Source organism: Stegostoma tigrinum, chromosome 5, assembly GCF_030684315.1.
Source record: "Stegostoma tigrinum isolate sSteTig4 chromosome 5, sSteTig4.hap1, whole genome shotgun sequence".
In the NCBI taxonomy this organism is placed as follows: domain Eukaryota; kingdom Metazoa; phylum Chordata; class Chondrichthyes; order Orectolobiformes; family Stegostomatidae; genus Stegostoma; species Stegostoma tigrinum.
Window position 1 is genome coordinate 101,665,917 of NC_081358.1, and position 20,988 is coordinate 101,686,904.

Below are 20,988 nucleotides of genomic sequence, written 5' to 3' on the forward strand. Positions count from 1 at the left end.
CTTAAAGGAGGAGAGAGGTGTAGAGACAAGGAGGAAGGGGAAAAGAATTCCAGACCTGGGATCGTTGAATGCACAAACAGGCATCGTAAATGAACGAAGTCAGGGCATGCATAAGTGTGCAGAGTTGAAGAATGCAGAGACTGGTGGAAATGGCAGTACCGGGGACTGGAGGTAGGTGAGGTGGGGCAGCATGACCACGATCGATTTGAATATGAGTTTGACAAGCTAAGAATTGCCTGACCACAACTATGTTAGCCAGTTTTCTCCTTTACAGATGCTGCCAGACCTGCTGAGCTTTTCCACCAACCTTCTTTTTGTTCCTGATTTACAGCATCCACAGTTTATTTGGTTTTTATTATGTATGTTAGCCAGTGACTTTGTGGAAACAGGAATTAGGAGCTGGAGTAAACTATTCAGTCCTTCAGACCTCCTTTGCCAGTCATTAAAATCTGGCTGTGCTCTCAGTGCCAGTTTCCTTGTCCCTCCAAAACCATTGACTCCCACTTTCTGGCAAAAATCTAACTCAGCCTTGAATAACTTTAAATACCCAGGTTTCACTGATTTATGTGGAAGGGAATTTGAGAGAGAAAAAGAAACTGAGAGAACAAAAAGGTCCCCATTTCCACCTTACAAGGGAGAATTCTTCTTCTTAAATTGTGTCCACTAGTTCTAAAATCCCCAAAAAAGAAAAGGTTCTCCAAGTACATACCCTATCAAGTCTCCTCATGACCTTGAGCTTTTCAGATTATCGCTCAACTTTCCAAACGTCAATGGATAAAAGCCCAGTTTGTTCAACTATCCTTTAGAAAGAAACCCTTCATCACAAGGGTGAATCTTGAACGTTCTCTAATCTGCTTCAAACATGATTATAGCCTTTTTGAAATAAGATGTCTGAAATTATACGCAGTACTGTAGAGGGCTCATCAATACCTTGTACAGCTGCAGTAAACCTCTCCTACTTTTATATACCATTCCCTTTTCAACAAACACTAATATTTATTTTTGCATTGCTAATCACTTACTATACTTGCATGCACTTGCTTTTTGTGATTTGTTTTGTATCAGGACACTAAGGTCCCTTGGGACCACTGAGTTTTGTAATCTCTCCCCATTTAGACAATATACCGTATTTTTCTATTGTTCATTGCAAGTGAACAGTTTTATCTTTTGCCACATTACCAAATTTTTGCCCACTCACTGGCAACCATCTATATCTCTTTATAAACTCTTTACCTACTTTTGACAACTTATTTTTGACCCATTTTGGTGCCATGGAAAGTTTAGCTGCAGTATGTCCAGCCCCTTCATCCAAGCCGTTGATAAATTGTAAATAGTTGAGGCTTCAGACTTGATTGTTTTGGTGCTCCATGAGTGACAGCTTGCCAACCCAAAACACCTGTTTATTATTTCTGCTTGCTTCCCATTAGCTAACTAATTATCTTAATATTCTACCCCAACTCTTATCTTGTGTAGTAACCTTATAAAAGCTTTTTATAAAATCAAGCATCTGCAGTTACAGATTCCCTGCCATTCATGTTGCTTGTTATTTCCTCAAAACACTCAAATAACTTTCCCTTTTTCAAAGCCTTGTCAACTCTACCTGAGCACATTATAATCTTCTAAGTATGCTTTAATAATCTCCTTAATAACATATTCTACCAAGTTCCCTTTCCAAGTCGCAAGGTCTGAGCTTTTACATTTTAATAGCTCTACAAAATGTCTATCTATTATTTAACTAGAAAAGGATTTAGTTTACTGAAATTATATTAATTGGGGATGAATGCAAAGGTAGGTGAAACTTTTAGAATTTGAGTTAATGGCAGCAAATGCGGTGGGTTTGATCCACTGAAATTCAACACAATAAAGCGAATTTGATGAAGCATTAGTGCTATTTTTAATGGCAATATCACTGGGCTTGTCATCCAGAGGCCCAGTCTGATGCATTGGGTTCACAAGTTCAAATCCTATAGCAGCTGGTGGAATTTTAATTAAATAAATAAACGTCGACCTGGAAGCTAGTCTCGAGTAATGATGATCAAGAGAGCATTGTCAATTGTCTTAAAAACCCACCTGGTTACCGAACACTCTTGAATGAAGTAAACCTGCTATTCTTATCTAGTTTATCTTAAATGTGACTTCAGCAATATAGATTGACTCTTCACTTCCCTTTGAAATGGCCCAGTGAGCCAACTAGTTCAAGGGCAATTAGTAATTGAGAACCAAATCCATAACCAGTGGCCCCCAAATTGAATGAAAGAATGAAGAGAAAAGGCATTCTGGAGGCTAAACATTGATACAACAGACTTAAGTCTGATTTGTTAGAATTAATGCAATGGAAATGAATGGCATATTCTATGCAAGGCTTACATTTATTTAATTTTCTGTAGGAAACTGTTGCCAGATTCCCTTAAATGTTGTGATTCTTGCTTCCTTAGGAAAGCTGGGCAAATGACATCAACAAAGTTCGAGAATGCATCTTTAATTACTTTAAAGACCCATTGAGGGAGATATCAGACCCTGTTTTACAACTGGATGAGGTACATATACCTTTGCCTTACTACTTTCATTCTCTGTAAACTGTAAGTGAAGTGGTCTTAATTTCAACACTTATTCAGCAATTAGAAGCCCAACTAAATGCTCTGGGACCATGGGTTCAAGTGCCACAGTAGGGCAAAATAATATTATATATGGTGAAGCTCTGGCCCACTCTTACTAATGCATAAACATGTCAAATAAGTCAACCTCAACCATGGCTTATTTAAAATTTAAAGCTTTGTTTACCTGAGGAAATGAGGTAGACAAAACTCCAGTTTGTTCCACCTTCCAATGGCTAACTCGATTGAAGCCACTAAAGTTTACAAAGAAAAGGCCAAAGAAGAACTTTGTTCTTTACACTTTAATTCAAGTGTGCAATGCTTTGAAATTATAGCTGAAAGCCCCTGTAGTTTATCAAAGGGCTGGAACTTCGTAAAAGCGTCTCAACGCTGGGTGTTGGTTTTGAGCTCTAGCTCATTGTCCCACTGGTTAGTAGAATTCTAGCCCAATGATTCCTCAAGTAGCATTCTATCATAAAGGATGCTAGAAGGAGGGGGAAATTAGGATTAATTGGCAACTGAAATAGTTTAGGCAACCCATGCTGGATGGCACATCCAGCTGATACATGACAGTGACTCTCCAATCCCTGCTTTCTGATGTAAGTTCCAATCAGGTTGTAAAAAAAGAGGACAAATATATACACCTGTATTCTTTGTCATTTACACAGTCTTTTTATATTTCCTTTAATTATGTTGTCCTTTGTTGACTTATTCCTTTTCTGATCTGTTAAAATTATTTCTTATCAATTGGAGTCCTGATCTATATTTTTCTCAAGAACTTACACGTTTAAGAGTTCCATAATTCCCTAAATCTTCTTTTTTCTGTGGAGTCCACATGTTTATTAGAGCCATTTCCAATATTACTAACCGTTATTTACAATTTGCCTTCTTTGAATTGTCTTCAAATATGACAATCTTGAATTATGGATCTTGGTTCTTTCTGTTCTCTTCCATAAAATGCAATGTAGTTTCAAAATCAAAAGTGTAGTAAAATTACTACTTATATTTATAAAGAATGATGACAAGTGAAAATGTATCTGTTTTGTTTGCCTTTTAGTTCTTGGCATATCTGTTCTCTAAAGAGAACATGATTCTGGATTCAAGGTTTGAACGTGTGACTTCAGAGGAAATGAACTATCCTCTTTCCTATTACTGGATCTCTTCATCACACAACACGTTAAGTAAAGCTCTGCTCAGTTTTTTGTTTGTTTCGTGCTCACTATTAGTTTGGATGCAATGCTCAATTTTCTCCCCTCCTGTCCTGAAGGCACTAACTCGCACTGGGTTAGGATGCCAGATGTGACAGCCACTTCCTGATACATTACCTAATAATCATTCCCCATGTATGAACATAAACAATAAGAACTGGCAGGATTTACAATCGCAATCAAGTCTAATGCGAATCTCATGCTCCAGTGGGCAGGAACAAGATTCCTGACTGCATTCCCTGTTCTCTGACATAGTCAGACAGTAACCTTGTCAAGTCCACCCCCATCCGATTATGGAGCAGAGGGAACGAGTGGGTGTAGGGAAGGAGTGGTTCTGGAATTTCTGCTGAGGTCGAACTTGAGGTAGCTGCTGGAAATTTCAAACTGTGGGAGTAGATTGGAGCTCCGTCTGATTTGTAGTCTTCTCCAATTGGCTTCAGTAAGTACAGAGTAAAATCTGAGTGGGGTCAAAGACAGGAGACTATTCACTATGTCAACAACAATTTGAAGCTGTTTAGTGAGATGGATCCATATCAGAGGACTCTGAGGTTAGACGGTAATGTCAGGAATAACTATGAAGACAATCAAAACACAGAACACTACCATGATCTGGTTCAACCCTCAGTATAGTTTCCTATGAATCCTAGCTTCCTCACCATCTTTTATATCTGAAACAGCCTAACAAGGCAGACCGGTGATCTCCCTTGTTAGTCTACTAACAGCTGCCACAACATATGTTAGAGCAATTTGGAGGCGAACTTCACTCTTACTTTTCCTTTCCAAGCTGTGAGTGAGATTGTACCTCCAGTTGCTGCCTTCCTCTGGTGGGCTAACCCGGATGTGTAACGCTATGAATCAAGGTGGCAATGATTCATAGTATCACACTTTACTCCAATTGTTCCAACTTGTTAAAACAAAAACCACTGGAGGAAATTGTATCCACCCACCAGCTGGAGGAAGAGGTTTTTGGAGGAAAGGGCGCCCTCTGCTGCCAGTTAGACAGTTGGTTACATGGCATGTCCTTTCTCAACCTTTGCTCTTCCAGAGGGTCGATGCAGGCCCGATGGGCTGAATGGCCTCTTTCTGCACTGTAGGAATTCTATGATTGTATGAGACATCTCATTGTAATGTTCAAATCTGTGCAGTTTTAATTTAACACTGGCTGGCTGGATTTTCCAGGAGTCAGAAGCTAGGCAGCATAGTAAAGATAGGCGCAGCTTGATCAAGTGGGTAAATGCTGTGGTCTGCAAGCCAGGAAGAGCAGGACTATCTCTTGTAATCAACTGCATGTTTCCTTCATTCAGCCTGCTGCCTTTCCTAGTATCTCCCCTATCATGGTTGCAAGCATGACATCCACCAGCTCCCAATCTTTCCTGGTTGTTGGGGACTATACTCAGCAGCCCTTGGTGACTGTCATCGACCATTGACATTGCCACTCAGTACTGGCCAGCTTTCTAACCTGGCTGGCTCCCTGGTAAGGTATGGAGTAAAGAAATAACAAAGAGGTCCACTGTTTAATTTGCCTGTTACTCATGGTTTTGAGTTTTGTGGGAAATCCCCACTGCTACCCCATTCCTCCGCCCACCCCTAAGTGTAATTAGGCATCATTATCTGTACAAATCATAGTGATCAAAGATCTGAAACGCCCTTCATCTTTTCCAGGTATCTGACTGGTGACCAGTTTTCCAGTGAGTCATCATTGGAGGCCTATGCCCGATGCCTGAGGATGGGGTGTCGCTGCATAGAATGTAAGCCTTCTCCTTTTCCCAGTTCACTCACTTTCTTCTCCCTCTGGCACTAACTTGACTGAGTTACAGTTCCTCCAAAGTGTAGCTCCTTCTCAAGAGCAGTTCAGCTTCCAGGGTCAACGTGGCCGATCACAGTTCCGGGCGACTCCAATGATGTTAATGGTGTGGGTGTGAGATTTGTACTGCCTTTAAATAAAGTGTTTGTTCGTGGTCTTGGGGACGATACAAGTCTGAGATCAGTGATGTCCAACAAAATTGCAAACAGTTCAGCACTTCCCCCAAACAGGAAGAACGTAGGAGAAAGGGGTAAAATTTTTGCCATGTATATTTTTATTGCGGTGCTAACTTGTGACGAAAAATTGGTTATGGCATATTTTTGATTTTAGGAAAAGATCTGGTCTACAGTTTCTGCTATTTGCTCGTGGACAGTCGATATCACTGGTAATATCAATATTTATTACCTTACAGAGGATGAACCTTCGCAGTCCATGCAGTCAGACTGAATCATTAAGTTTCAGGCTATGATAGACAGACTTTTAGTTAGTGAAGGAATCAAGAGTTATATGAGAAAAGACTAGAAAGTGGAATTGAGGATCATTAGAGCCACAGTGGTCTTATTGAATGCCAGAGTAGACTAGACAGAATGTAAGATTTCTTGCTCTTGAGGTCTACCCACAGTACTGTTAGGAGTGGTCACCCAGGTTGTGTCCCAATGATGGAACGCAGGAACGATGATATTTTTCCAAGGATAGTATCTGACTTGGAGAAGTTGCAGGTGATGCCATTTCCACGCTGCTGGTTCCCTTGTCCTTCTCAGTGATAAAGATTTGATTTTCAGAGGCGCTGTTAAAGTGGCTTCATGGAAAATGGTGAGAGAAACAACAGAAGGAAAAATCCAAATAAATCCATGTTGCAATTGATTCATTTTTATTTTGCAGTGGATTGCTGGGACGGCCCAGATGACCTGCCAATTATCTACCACGGACACACTCTTACCTCCAAAATAAAATTCCTGGATGTGTTGTACACAATAAAGGAACATGCCTTCGTCACCTCCGAGTAAGTTGCCCCAATAATGTGGGATGACAATTTATATAAATGTGAAACTAAATGGTTCATTAATTCTAAAGATCATGACTTGAGATTTCTCTAATACAAAACACCCTCAATCACTCTGCGCTGTCCACTGCCTTCAGCGTCTTCTGTTCTCTTTTCCCATCATTCATTTTGCAACTATTTCCGAACTCTTCTTGGCCTCCATGACACCTTCATGTGCTCCAACCTCAAATGTGTTCTCTGTGTTCATCTTTATGACACTGGCCTATTTTAGAACATAGAACAGTACAGCACAGTACAGGCCCTTCGGCCCACGATATTGTGCTGAGCTTTTACCCGAAACCTAAGGCCTATCTAACCTCCACCGCTACCATATACAGTCATCCGTATGCCTATCTAATAGCCGCTTAAATGCCCCTAATGAGGCCAACTCCAGTACCCTCTCCAGCAATGCATTCCATGCCCCTACCACTCTCTGAGTAAAAAACCTACCTCTGACATCTCCTCGATATCTAGGTACTTTAACTTTAAAACTATGTCCCCTTGTAAAGGTTACCTCTACCGTAGGAAAAAGGCTCTGGCTGTGTACTCTATCTATACCTCTGATCATTTTGTACACTTCTATCAAGTCACCTCTCATCCTTTGTCGTTCTAAAGAGAAAAGCCCTAGTTCTCTCAACCTTTCCTCATAGGACCTTCCCTCCATTCCTGGCAACATTCTGGTAAATCTCCTCTTCACCTTCTCTAATGCTTCCATATCTTTCCTGTGATGAGGTGACCAGAGCTGGACACAATACCCCAGATGTGGCCAAACCAGGCTGTTGTATAGCTGGAGCATAACTTAACAGCTCTTGAACTCAACCCCACTATTAATGAAAGCTAACACACCATACGTCTTCTTAACAACTCTATCCACCTTGGTGGCAGCTTTCAGGGAACTATGAACATGAACGCCAAGATCCCTCTGCTCCTCCACACTGCCAAGAATCTTTCCATTGACCCTGTATTCTGCTTTCAAGTTTGTCGTTCCAAAATGAACCACCTCACACTTTTCAGGGCGAAACTCCATCTGCCACTTCTCAGCTCAGCTCTGCATCCTATCAATGTCCCTTTGTAACCTAGAACAGCCCTCCGCACTGTCCACAGCATGACCTACCTTCGTATTGTCCACGAACTTGCTAATCCACCCTTCCACTCCTTCATCCAAATCATTTACAAAAGTCACAAATAGAAGAGGACCCAGGACAGATCCTTGTGGTACACCACTCATAACTGAGCACCATGTTGAATATTTTCCATCCACTACCACCCTTTGTCTTCTAAGGGTCAGCCAATTCTGAATCCAATCTGTCACATTTCCCCCTATCCCATGCCTCCTTACCTTCTGCATGAGCCTACCATGGGGAACCTTATCAAACACCTTACTTAAATCCATGTATACTATATCCACTGCTCTAACTTGATCCACATGTTTGGCCACCTCTTCAAAGAATTCAGTAAGGTTTGCGAGGCATGATCTACGCGTCACAAATCCATGCTGACCATCACAAATCAAACTGTGCCTTTTGCAAATGATCATAAATCCTGCTTATCAGAGCCCTTTCCAATAATTTGCCCACCACTGACGTAAGACTAACTGGTCTGTAATTTCTGGGGTTATCCCTGTTCCCTTTTTTGAACAAGGGAATGACGTTTGCCTCTTTCCAATCTTCCAGCACTATACCCGTGGACAGGTGTGAGGACGAAAAGATCATTGCCAAAGGCCCTGTGATCTCCTCCCTCGCTTCCCGTAGGATCCTTGGATAAATCCCATCAGGCCCCGGGGACTTATCTATCTTCAACTTCCCCAGAATTCCTAGGACATCTTCTTTACGAACATCTTCCTCCTCTAGCCTACCTGCCTGTTTCACAACGTCCTCCTCTAAAACTCGGTCCTTATCAGTTGTGAATACCGAAGAAAAGTATTCATTAAGGTCCTCTCCTATCATTTTAGGCTCTGTAAACTAATTCCCTTTACAATCCTAGATCAGCCTTACCCTTTCTCTGGTCATTCTCTTGTTCTGCAATACGTGTAAAAAGCCTTGGAGTTTTCTTTGATCCTATCTGCCAAGGTTTTCTCATTCCCCCTTACAGCCCTAGCTCTCCTAAGCCCTCTCTTCAGCTCCCTCCTGGCTAACTTGTATCCCTCTAGAGCCTTTTCTATTCCTCTTTTCCTAAACCTTACATAAGCATCCTTCTTCCTCTTAACCAGTTGTTCAACCTCTCCTGAGAACCATTGCTCCCTCCCTCAAACGCATCTTCTCTGCCTGCTAGGGACGGACAAACATATTGAGCACACGCAGTATGCATTCCTTAAATAAACTCCACATTTCAATAGTGCTCTTCCCTGACAGCATCTGTTTCCAGTTTATGTTACCCAGTTCTTGCCAAACAGAATTGTAATTACCCTTCCCACAATTATAAACTTTACCCTGCTGTATATACCTATCCTTATCCCTGACTATCGTGGAAGTAACAGAGCTATGATCGCTACTGCCAAAATATTCACCTACTAACAGGTCTAACACTTGGCCCAGTTCATTGCCAAGCACCAAATCCAAAGCGGCCTCTCCTCATGTTGGTCTAGCCACACACTGGACAAAATCCGCTCTATCTAAGCTATTCCAACTAAAATGTTTCCAATCAATATTTGCAAAGTTGAAGTCACCCATGACTACATCCTGTGACTTCTGCACCTTTCCAGTATCTGCCTCCCAATCCACTCCTCTACTTCTCTGCAACTATTAGGGGGTCTGTAAAAAAAAACCCAACAAATTGACTTCTCCTTTCTTGTTCCGGACCTCAACCCAAACTGACTCTGTGGACATATCATTCTCAAACTGCCTTTCAGTAGCTGCTATACTGGCCCAGACTAGCAATGCCATTCCCAGGCCTCTTTTTCCACCCTCCCTACTTCTTTTAAAGCATCTAAATCCTGGAACTTCCAACAACCATTCCTGTCCCTGAGTTACCCAATTTTCTGTAATGGCCACAACATCGTAGTTCCAAGTACCGATACATGCTCTAAGTTCATCCGCTTAATTTCTGATACTCTTAGCACTGAAGTATACACACCTCAAGCCATCTCTGTGTCCGCAATTACACTCCCATCAACCGCATTTCTTCATAAACCACCTCACTCCCTGTTGTGTCTGTTGGAAGGCCGAATACGTCATCCTCTGAATTGTAAACCCAGTTCCCCACCCTCTGCCAAAATAGTTTAAACCATCCCGTACGGCTCTGGCAAACTTCCCTCCCAGGATATTTGTGCCCTTCCGGTTCAAGTGCAACCCGTCTTGACTGTACAGGTCCCACCTTCCCCAGAATGTGCTTCAATTATCCACATAATGGAAGCCCTCCCTCCCACACCAGCCCTGTAGCCACGCGTTTAGCTACACTCTCTCCCTATTTCTTATCTCGTTATCACGTGGCACTAGTAGGAATCCAGAGATAACTACCCTGTTTGCCCTGGACTTCAGCTTCTAACCTAACTCCCTGAACTAATTTTTCACATTCTCAGTCCTTTTTCTACCTATGTCATTGCTACCGATGTGTACCTTGACTGCTGGTTGCTCACCCACCCCCTTAAGGATCTTGAAGACACGATCCGAGACATCACGGACCCTGGCACCCGGGAGGCTACATACCATCCTTTCGTCTCGTTCGCATTCACAGAACTGTCTGTCTGTGTCTCTTACTATTGAGACCCCACCACAATTGCTCTCCTTTTCTCCCCCTTCCCTTCTTTGCCGCAGGGTCAGGCTCAGTGCCACAGACCTGTCTACTATAACCTTCCCCTGGTAGGTCATCGCCCCCAACAGTATCCAAGACCGTATACTTATTATTGAGGGAAACGGCCACAGGGGATCCCTGCACTGTCTGCCCATTCCCTTTCCCCTTCCTGACAGTCACCCACCTACCTTTTTCCTGTACCTTGGGGATGACTGCCTCCCTGTAACTCGTCTCTATCACTCCCCTCAGCCTCCCGAATGATCCGGAGTTCATCCAGCTCCAGCTCCAGTTCCCTAACACAGTTTTTGAGGAGCTGGAGTTGGGTGCACTTCTCGCGGGTGAGGTCTGAGGGGACACCAGCAGTGACCCTTACTGTCCACATCCTGCAAGAGGAGCATACAACTGCCCTAGCTTCCATTCCCACTACTCTAGATTTCCAGAAGAATTTAAAATTACCTTACCTTACCGAATTTTAATTCCATTCTTACAAACCCATCAAGTCTTTTGTAATGATTTATTTTCCTGCCTCCACATAGTTGCCCAGGTGATCAAAACTGGGAACTGAATCTTAAGGCTACTCAATGAGTAACTGTTGAAGTGACAGAGGATAAGAGAGGGCATGGAGATGGGGTGGAGATAAGAGAGGGCATGGAGATGGGGTGGAGATAAGAGAGGGCATGGAGATGGGGTGGGGGATAAGAGAGGGCAGGAGATGGGGAGATAAGAGAGGACAGGGAGATGGGGTGGGGATAAGAGAGGGCAGGGACATGGGGTGGAGATAAGAGAGGGCAGGGACATGGGGTGGAGATAAGAGAGGGCAGGGACATGGGGTGGGGATAAGAGAGGGCAGGCAGATGGCGTGGGGATAAGAGAGGGCCAGGAGATGGGGTGGGGATAAGAGAGGGCAGGGAGATGGGGTGGGGGATAAGAGAGGGCCAGGAGATGGGGTGGGGATAAGAGAGGGCAGGGAGATGGGGTGGGGATAAGAGAGGGCAGGGAGATGGGGTGGGGATAAGAGAGGGCAGGGAGATGGGGTGGGGATAGGAGAGGGCAGGGAGATTGGGTGGGGGATAAGAGAGGGCCAGGAGATGGGGTGGGGATAAGAGAGGGCAGGGAGATGGGGTGGGGATAAGAGAGGGCAGGGAGATGGGGTGGGGATAGGAGAGGGCAGGGAGATGGGGTGGGGGATAAGAGAGGGCCAGGAGATGGGGTGGGGATAAGAGAGGGCAGGGAGATGGGGTGGGGATAAGAGAGGGCAGGGAGATGGGGTGGGGATAGGAGAGGGCAGGGAGATGGGGTGGGGGATAAGAGAGGGCCAGGAGATGGGGTGGGGATAAGAGAGGGCAGGGAGATGGGGTGGGGATAAGAGATGGCAGGGAGATGGGGTGGGGATAAGAGAGGGCAGGGAGATGGGGTGGGGATAAGAGAGGGCAGGGAGATGGGGTGGGGATAAGAGAGGGCAGGGACATGGGGTGGGGGATAAGAGAGGGCCAGGAGATGGGGTGGGGATAAGAGAGGGCAGGGAGATGGGGTGGGGATAAGAGAGGGCAGGGAGATGGGGTGGGGATAGGAGAGGGCCAGGAGATGGGGTGGGGGATAAGAGAGGGCCAGGAGATGGGGTGGGGATAAGAGAGGGCAGGGAGATGGGGTGGGGATAAGAGAGGGCAGGGAGATGGGGTGGGGATAGGAGAGGGCAGGGAGATGGGGTGGGGGATAAGAGAGGGCCAGGAGATGGGGTGGGGATAAGAGAGGGCAGGGAGATGGGGTGGGGATAAGAGATGGCAGGGAGATGGGGTGGGGATAAGAGAGGGCAGGGAGATGGGGTGGGGATAAGAGATGGCAGGGAGATGGGGTGGGCATAGGAGAGGGCAGGGAGATGGGGTGGGGGATAAGAGAGGACTGGGACATGGGGTGGGGATAAGAGAGGGCCAGGAGATGGGGAGATAAGAGAGGACAGGGAGATGGGGTGGAGACAAGAGAGGGCAGGGACATGGGGTGGAGATAGGAGAGGGCAGGCAGATGGCGTGGGGATAAGAGAGGGCCAGGAGATGGGTTGGGGATAAGAGAGGGCAGGGAGATGGGGTGGGGGATAAGAGAGGGCCAGGAGATGGGGTGGGGATAAGAGAGGGCAGGGAGATGGGGCGGGGATAGGAGAGGGCAGGGAGATGGGGTGGGGGATAAGAGAGGGCCAGGAGATGGGGTGGGGATAAGAGAGGGCAGGGAGATGGGGTGGGGATAAGAGAGGGCAGGGAGATGGGGTGGGGTAAGAGAGGGCAGGGAGATGGGGTGGGGATAGGAGAGGGCAGGGAGATGGGGTGGGGGATAAGAGAGGGCCAGGAGATGGGGTGGGGATAAGAGAGGGCAGGGAGATGGGGTGGGGATAAGAGCGGGCAGGGAGATGGGGTGGGGATAGGAGAGGGCAGGGAGATGGGGTGGGGGATAAGAGAGGGCCAGGAGATGGGGTGGGGATAAGAGAGGGCAGGGAGATGGGGTGGGGATAAGAGATGGCAGGGAGATGGGGTGGGGATAAGAGAGGGCAGGGAGATGGGGTGGGGATAAGAGATGGCAGGGAGATGGAGTGGGGATAAGAGAGGGCAGGGAGATGGGGTGGGGATAAGAGAGGGCAGGGACATGGGGTGGGGGATAAGAGAGGGCCAGGAGATGGGGTGGGGATAAGAGATGGCAGGGAGATGGGGTGGGGATAAGAGAGGGCAGGGAGATGGGGTGGGGATAGGAGAGGGCAGGGAGATGGGGTGGGGGATAAGAGAGGGCCAGGAGATGGGGTGGGGATAAGAGAGGGCAGGGAGATGGGGTGGGGATAAGAGAGGGCAGGGAGATGGGGTGGGGATAGGAGAGGGCAGGGAGATGGGGTGGGGGATAAGAGAGGGCCAGGAGATGGGGTGGGGATAAGAGAGGGCAGGGAGATGGGGTGGGGATAAGAGATGGCAGGGAGATGGGGTGGGGATAAGAGAGGGCAGGGAGATGGGGTGGGGATAAGAGATGGCAGGGAGATGGGGTGGGCATAGGAGAGGGCAGGGAGATGGGGTGGGGGATAAGAGAGGACTGGGACATGGGGTGGAGATAAGAGAGGGCCAGGAGATGGGGAGATAAGAGAGGACAGGGAGATGGGGTGGAGACAAGAGAGGGCAGGGACATGGGGTGGAGATAGGAGAGGGCAGGCAGATGGCGTGGGGATAAGAGAGGGCAGGGACATGGGGTGGAGATAGGAGAGGGCAGGGACATGGGGTGGAGATAAGAGAGGGCAGGGAGATGGGGTGGGGATAGGAGAGGGCCAGGAGATGGGGTGGGGATAAGAGAGGGCAGGGAGACGTCCTGGCCTTAGGAGAGGGCAGTGACTTGGCGTGAGAATATAGAAAGCATAGGGGTGAAATGGGAGTATGTGTGAGGAATTGAAGATGGCTCATGGGAGGCATTACGGTGCTATGGGGCTTTTGTCGGGGGTTGAGAACTAGAGCGCCCAGCAGCCTTTTAGAAAAGTGATTCAAATCTCAGAGAACCAAGGCAGCCTGTAACAAGCTGGCCTTGAGACTTTCCGATTCTGTGGCCACATCTGAACTATAGCCGCAAGTAGTCGGCTGGGTGTGGTCACATGCCAAACCCTTCCAAAGCAACAAACAAGCATGCAGGCGTTGATCCCACTGGATACAGGTTGGCCAGGTTATGGGGCTTCCTGGGTTGAGTTTCCCTCCTCCATGGTGAAAATCCAGCTCTAAATCTTGCTCCCCTCCATAAAGTATTCACTAACCTGCTCTAATCCTTGCCTTTATCTACAAATTGCTTCATATCCCTGTGTTCCTGCAACTTTGTAACTCTGCTTTCTTTTCGATTCCTCCTGTTTGTGAGTGTACTCCATGAACTGGAATACAGTTTCCATATTTCTGCATCAAATTGCCTACATTGTCTGTTTTAAAATCAACCTCTTTGCCTCGCTTTTGATCACCTACCCATCTTCCTTCTCCTATCATCATTCGATGTCTCAGAGACATTTTAGAATTTTTTATCTCAAAAGTTTTGAAATCCATTCTTTTTTCACAAATCTATCTTGAAATAAAATTAGAAATAAAATTTGTTTTATTGTCTCACATGCAAATGAGGATGGTGAAAAGTGTATAAGTTGCTGCTTGCAGTGCCGTCTTAGTTACAAGGTCCATAGGTACAGATTCTTCAGTTACAGTTCTTAGAAAAATAGAGAAGTAAAAAGTCCAGCGTTGCAGTTTGATGATCTTCCAACCCATTCCATGCTGGCCCTGGTCTCCTGTCCTTGATTCTAGGTCATACCAAGCTTTACCTCAGGTTTCAAGAGGGTCTGGAATCACCTCTAGACCGGAGGTCCATGCTGAGGCCATACCGGGCTGAGAGACTGCCACAATGGGCTGCTGGGATATCGCTGGGCCAACAGGCCTCCATACCACGCCACTATGCCAGGCCAAGTGGGCACCTTGTCAGATCTGAGCAGAGGCTGGGATTAATAGTAATTGCTGTCAGTAATTATACTAATATGTCTTTTAAATGATCACATCTAGCCATGTTTTTCTTGTCTCTCTCAGAACAGTAATTTCTCGAGTTGCAAAGGATTTTTAAGTTTTTAAAAATAATCGTTGGTGCACACAACTGGATGATTGCAGAAACACCTGGGTCGATGTATCGAGAAAGATGTGATAGATTGGGCGTTACTTTTCTATGGATGAGAGAAAGTTGAGGCTTGACCTTTTAAGCTATGAATGGTTTTGTTGGAGTCAGTACAGTGAGAATGCTTTCCCTTGTGGATGACAGCATGAGCAGAGGATAAAAATATAAAACAGTCTTGAAGAAAATAGGACATTTAGAAGAAACCGGTTTTATCAAGGATACTCACTACCACAGTCAATGGTTGAAGTTTGAAGGGAAATTAGACAGGCTCGAGGGAGAGGGTACTTATGATGATAGATGTAGATTTGCAAATATGGGAGGAGGCTTGAATGGACTGGTGTGGACAAATTGAGCTGAATGGTCTGTTCCTGTGCCATTTTTTTTCTATGTAGCTGACCAGACTGTTCAATGTTCTCATCTGAACTGAAGTGGGTATCTCAAACACAATCTGAAATACTTAAATGAGCCAGGGTCAAGGGCACAAAGAACAGAGGCTTCATTTCCCCTTTTCTCTCCCGCTACCAATTCCCCACAGAATCTTCAGTTCTGTCAGCGAAATAGGACCCGATAAAACTTCAGGCAGTGCAGTTACCAGCAACATGATTTTATTACATCACTGCACAAGCTAAATAGAAGAAAAATATTTATATAATCAATCGCTTATCCTCAGGCCAGTACTTAAATAAAGAATCCATCTTAAAGTTGTAATGCAAACGAATGTGACAGCCAACTGGAGATCAGTAAGCCCTTATAAATAGCAGATGAGATCAATGACTAGATCATCTTTATTTGGTGAGGCTTGTATTGGTTAGGGGATAAATGATTGCCAGGGCAGAAGCAGAACACTTTGTATCTTTGGAAATGTGACAAGTAAGTATTTACTCATGCAAATGTTTTGTTGATCTAGTTCATATTAAAATGATTCTTTAAAATCTCTCCTACAGGGGCGTCAGTGGCAAGGCCAACATTTGTCGTCCATCCCTAAATGCCTTTGAATTTAGTGGCTCGACCAGCCATTTAAAAGGGTTGCTCAGAGTTGACCATATTGCGATGTGAATAAAGTCAATAGTAGGCCAGAGTGAGTAACGATAGCAGATCTTCATCCCTGAGAGACATCGACGAATGAGGTAGAACATAGAACAGTATAGCACAGTTCAGGCCCTTCGGCCCACAATGTTGTGCCAACCTACTATCGTACTAAAATCAATCTACCCTGCATACCCTACAATTTACTATCCTCCATGTGCCTATCCAAGGGTCACTTAAAAGTCTCTAAAGTATCTTACTGCACCACCACTGCTGGCAGCACATTCCACACGCCCACCACTCTCTGTGTGAGGAACCTACCTCTGACATCTCCCCTACACCTTCCTCCAATCACCTTAAAATTATGCCCCCTTGTAATAGTCATTTCTGCCCTGGGAAAAAGTCTCTTGACTATCCACTCAATCAATGCCTCTCATCATCTTGTACAATCCTCTTGAGATGGTTTTTATGACAATTATTTTCATGTTTAGCAGCACTGAGGCTGCATTTCAATTCTAGATTTATGAATCAAACTTAACTTCTATCAAATCTCACGGTGGGATTTGAAATTGTGTCCCCAGAGCATTCACTTGGGATTCTCGATTGCTTCATCAATGCTGTTGCTTCAACAATTCCATTATTTCCTTATATGGGAACAGCAACAACATCCAATATTACACACAGTGTTACTAATTTCAAGCGTACCTTGCAGGTTTCCAATTATCTTGTCCATCGAAGACCATTGCAGTGTTGTCCAGCAACGAAACATGGCATCTCATTTCAAGAAGGTCTTTGGGGACATGTTATTGACCAAACCTGTAGACATCAATGCAGATGAACTCCCATCGCCAAATCAACTGAAGAAAAAAATCCTGATAAAGGTGGGTGAGGTGCTAACTTACTGTGGCATGATCATGCCTATCAATTGAAGCTGCCTGCTATGTTCAGTTCAAGAGCCACTAGATTGTCCAACAGACCTCTGCTTATGCTGAGGCATTGTGTGCAAACTGTAAATGACTTTGTGAAACTCTTCATATAATTTTGCCCTGCCTATTCTTAGATTAAAATTTGTAGGCCTGCAGAACATAACATTCCAATTCTTGAGGTGAGAAGAGAAAATCAATCACGCTTAGATGGAGAGATAGTAGGAACTGCTTAGATGGAAATGTCTCAACAGTTTGCCACTAAGGACATGTTGACATGCTGGGCCTATATCTACTGGAGTTTCAATGAAAGTTTTGTTTTTCACTGTTTTCTTGTTGTGGCTTTTTAATGCTGGCTGTCTAACAGCTCCATACATATTCAGCTGCTCCATTTCTGACAACTTACCTGAAGTGATGTGTGTTTAATGCCACCACAGACTGTGCACAAAGGCGATTAAAGCAGAGGTAGCAGACACATGACTATAACAAGCCAGCCAGTACATTTTTATAATTTTACACAGCCCAATTACATTTGTTCAACAGGCCTCTATACCACCTTGGATCAATGTGTCCCAATAAAGTTTATTTTGTGTACCTCTGCAGACATAGTAGGAGTTCTGTGTTAGTAGAATATTGTATACAGAAGGAATCTTATCTATTTTCTGATCTATAGCCCAGGGAAAACTGAGGTTACCTGAGCATTTTAGTGCTACTGCCCAGAAATCTGGCATCTTCCAATCCTAGTAACTCAGATACATATTAGTCATTCAGGGAAGCACCCTCCCGGATTTCTTAAGTTTAATTAAGACATTTTCTAAAGTACAAGTATGATTCAAAGAGGTCACTGAGGGCACCGTGCTGTCTTCAGCTTGCCAATTTGCAATGCTATCTCACAAAACTAATTCATGTTAGTGCAATACTTGTTCTGTTATTTGTTTAAAGCACAAGAAGTTGGTGGAAGGCAACCTGTACGAAGAGGTTTCATCAGCAAGTTATTCAGAAAATGACATAAGCAACTCAATTAAAAATGGCATCCTATACCTAGAGGATCCCATTGACCATGTAAGTACCTCCCTCCTCATCAACTTCATCAATACCACTGCGAGTGTTGCTCAACCATTCTTTCCAATTGTACTGACAGTTTTCAATTGGGAAAATTGCATATAAACAACCAAAGCTACTGTACAATAATTGTCAATGAAGAAGTAGTGATTTGAAAAGCCCAAGCTTGGATTTTACAAGTTTAAAGATTGCAGGAAGTAGGAAAGGTTTAGGAAGATGAGAAGCTGAATCATTTTCAAATCATTGTTAAGTTATAAAGTGCAGTAGGGTGAGGAGTTCTTTTGTATTATATACAAAATAATTTGATCTTGGAATAGAGTAAAACATCAAAATTTGCTGATGGTATAAATTTGGATAATGCCAAACAATGATGGCAGTGTGAACAGCCTGAAGCCGGACATAGAGAGGTTGACAGAATGGACAGACAAGTAGCAGGTGGAACTTAATACCAAGAAATGTGAGATTATGCATTTCAACGCAAAGGTTAAGGAGACGCAATTTAGTTTGAATGGCATAATTCTACTGCATGTGTAGGTACGGAGGAAGCTGGAGTGCATGTGCATCAGCCTTTGAACATTGCAGGACTTTGTGGATGTTAGAGACTGGTGAGCAAAACATACGGGATCTTAAGTAGAGACATTGAGTAAAAAAGAGTGCCGAAGTTTTTGTGACTCCTATAAAGCTCTAATGTCACAAAAAGAAGATGGCAACCAGTTTTAATTACAGCGTCTTAGGAAAGAAATGAAGGTCCTCAAGAGAGTGCAATTTAGATTCACCAAAATGATGATTGTCTTGGCTAAATTGTTAAGTCTGAGATTGTTCTTGCAGTAAAAGAGATTGAGGAAGATTTAAGAGAAGTATACAAAATTATGACACACTATATAAGGTAGATAAGGAAATATTCTTTCTGTTAATTGAGTGTGCAAGGATTATGGGACACATTGACTCATTTGGAACTGAGGAAGAAAAAGAATAATATTGATCAAACAGATGAAACAAGCTAATGTCAAAAAATGAGAGGTTGTAGATGAAAGACACACAACTTTTCATCTCAATCTGTCCCAATTCCCAAACAAGATCCCATGAATGCATCCTTTTCTTGAGTTTCATTTCATTTCGTAGGTAATATGAGTGGCGTTGAGTTTATCTTTGCAATTATTGTAGGAAAGCCATGAATTTTTGTGTGTGACCCACTATGGAGGATAGAGCTTATACATACAATGTGGAAGAACAGGTCAAGTGGCCTTTTTTCAGTTTCAATGTTTCAAACTTTTACTTGGATACAAACATCCCATGTTATTTGTTAAACACATTATTGTTTGAGGAGATTTTACAGAAAAGTCACACACTCAACATGGAAAAGTGATGAGAAATGAGGAAAGGCTAAAAGAAGAAATTGCATGGAAGTAGAAGTTAATCAGTACAGGGAGACAGGATGAATCTACAACATCGGAGTAAATCAGGGTAGGATGACAATGCAAAAACTGTCTTAATGAAAAATATAGTTTGAACAAATACTAAGCACCATCACTGGCATTGGATGTATGAGGTTATCAATTAGACAGCTTAGAGAATGCATGGGAAATCTTGAGAAACTTACATGTTAAATTCTGGTGGACACTTCCCCTTCACCAGGTTCCTACAGTAACTCACTGAAAAGGAAAACTAGCCTCTCGCACAGTTGGAATTCAATAAGATTTAGTGTCTGTGACACTTTATTTGAGAGTTTTCATGTAAATAATGGAAATACTCTAGTGGCCCACCATTGTGAAATGTGGATTGAGGCAATGGAAGCCAGTATGGATCAAAGATATAATTGTTAGGGAAAATGAGAACAAAAGTAATTTTTTTTCGATAATGGCTTACATTCAAACTTTGCAGAACTGGAGTCCACATTATTTTGTCCTCACAAGTAATAAGATCTATTATTCTGAAGAAACATCAAGATACCAGAACAATGAGGATGAAGAGGAAGAAGAACAAAAAGAGGTACACCAGCATTATTTTTACCCTCCTTCTTGTAGATGTTAACGCATTGTTGAGGATAGCTGTATTCCACATAAGTGAAAACTTTTAAGTTTGTATTTGACATTAAGCGGCTTTATAATATGATGGTTTGGGTATTGGGTGGTGGCTTATGCAACAGTTTTATAACGTGTATAGTCTGCTACTTTCCAAAGTTAAAATAGCATGAGATATAAGCAGAGGATCATTTACAGTGACTAAGACTGTTTTATTTCACACTGGGCTTACTTACTAATACAACTGTTTGTACTTCTTGGCAGCGAATATGAGAAAAAAAATTTTTGGGTGACATTCCAGAAATGTAAGAGGCATTGCAGCTTCCATATTTTGTGAAGGGGCTCTACTAAATGATAAGCAGTTATTAAAATTATTGGTCCTAGTTTTTGTTCTCCTTGCTGTGGGGAAGATTGTGTTTGAGATCAGTAACACTATCTGCCTACAATCTCTGTGGTGCAGTGTTCCATGCACTACATTCAAAGCAAATATGAATGGGATTTTGTGGCCCTCTGTCATTAGTTAATGAGTGCCACTGCTCTGGGTCATGCATCAAGTATCTTGTTATCATGCCTGATGTTAGATGGTTACACTTTGCTCCAATTTGCGGTTATCAGCAGGAGTTCAACAACAACGATTTGCACTTCAGCGAGAAGTGGTTCCATGGGAAGCTTGGTGGAGGGAGAGACGGTCGTCAGATAGCCGAAAAGCTTCTCCACGAGTACTGCACGGAGACCGGTGGAAAGGATGGCACCTTCCTTGTGAGGGAGAGTGAGACATTTGTGGGTGATTACACTCTGTCTTTCTGGTAGGTAACACCTAGATATAGAGATGTGCTGGAAATTTTAGCGAACATTAAGATTGATAAGTCCCCAGGGCCAGACCAGATTTATCCTAGGTTGCTCCGGCAAGCGAGAAAGGAGGTTGCTAA

The 20,988-nt window shown here is 44.0% G+C and overlaps 1 protein-coding gene across 3 annotated transcripts in view; it reads left to right on the forward strand.

Moving 5' to 3' along the window:
* LOC125451776 (1-phosphatidylinositol 4,5-bisphosphate phosphodiesterase gamma-1-like) overlaps positions 1-20,988 on the forward strand; it is a 230,829-nt gene that overhangs the window by 140,853 nt on the left and 68,988 nt on the right. For 2 of the 3 annotated variants that reach the window (XM_048529332.2, XM_048529334.2), the window contains exons 9-16: positions 2,436-2,537; positions 3,652-3,770; positions 5,465-5,550; positions 6,489-6,609; positions 16,766-16,934; positions 17,919-18,038; positions 19,920-20,027; positions 20,675-20,865. In XM_048529332.2, coding sequence (XP_048385289.1) covers positions 2,436-2,537; positions 3,652-3,770; positions 5,465-5,550; positions 6,489-6,609; positions 16,766-16,934; positions 17,919-18,038; positions 19,920-20,027; positions 20,675-20,865 — 1,016 coding nt within the window. The remainder of the gene's footprint in view (positions 1-2,435; positions 2,538-3,651; positions 3,771-5,464; positions 5,551-6,488; positions 6,610-16,765; positions 16,935-17,918; positions 18,039-19,919; positions 20,028-20,674; positions 20,866-20,988) is intronic. The other variant, XM_048529333.2, reaches the window with a different exon arrangement.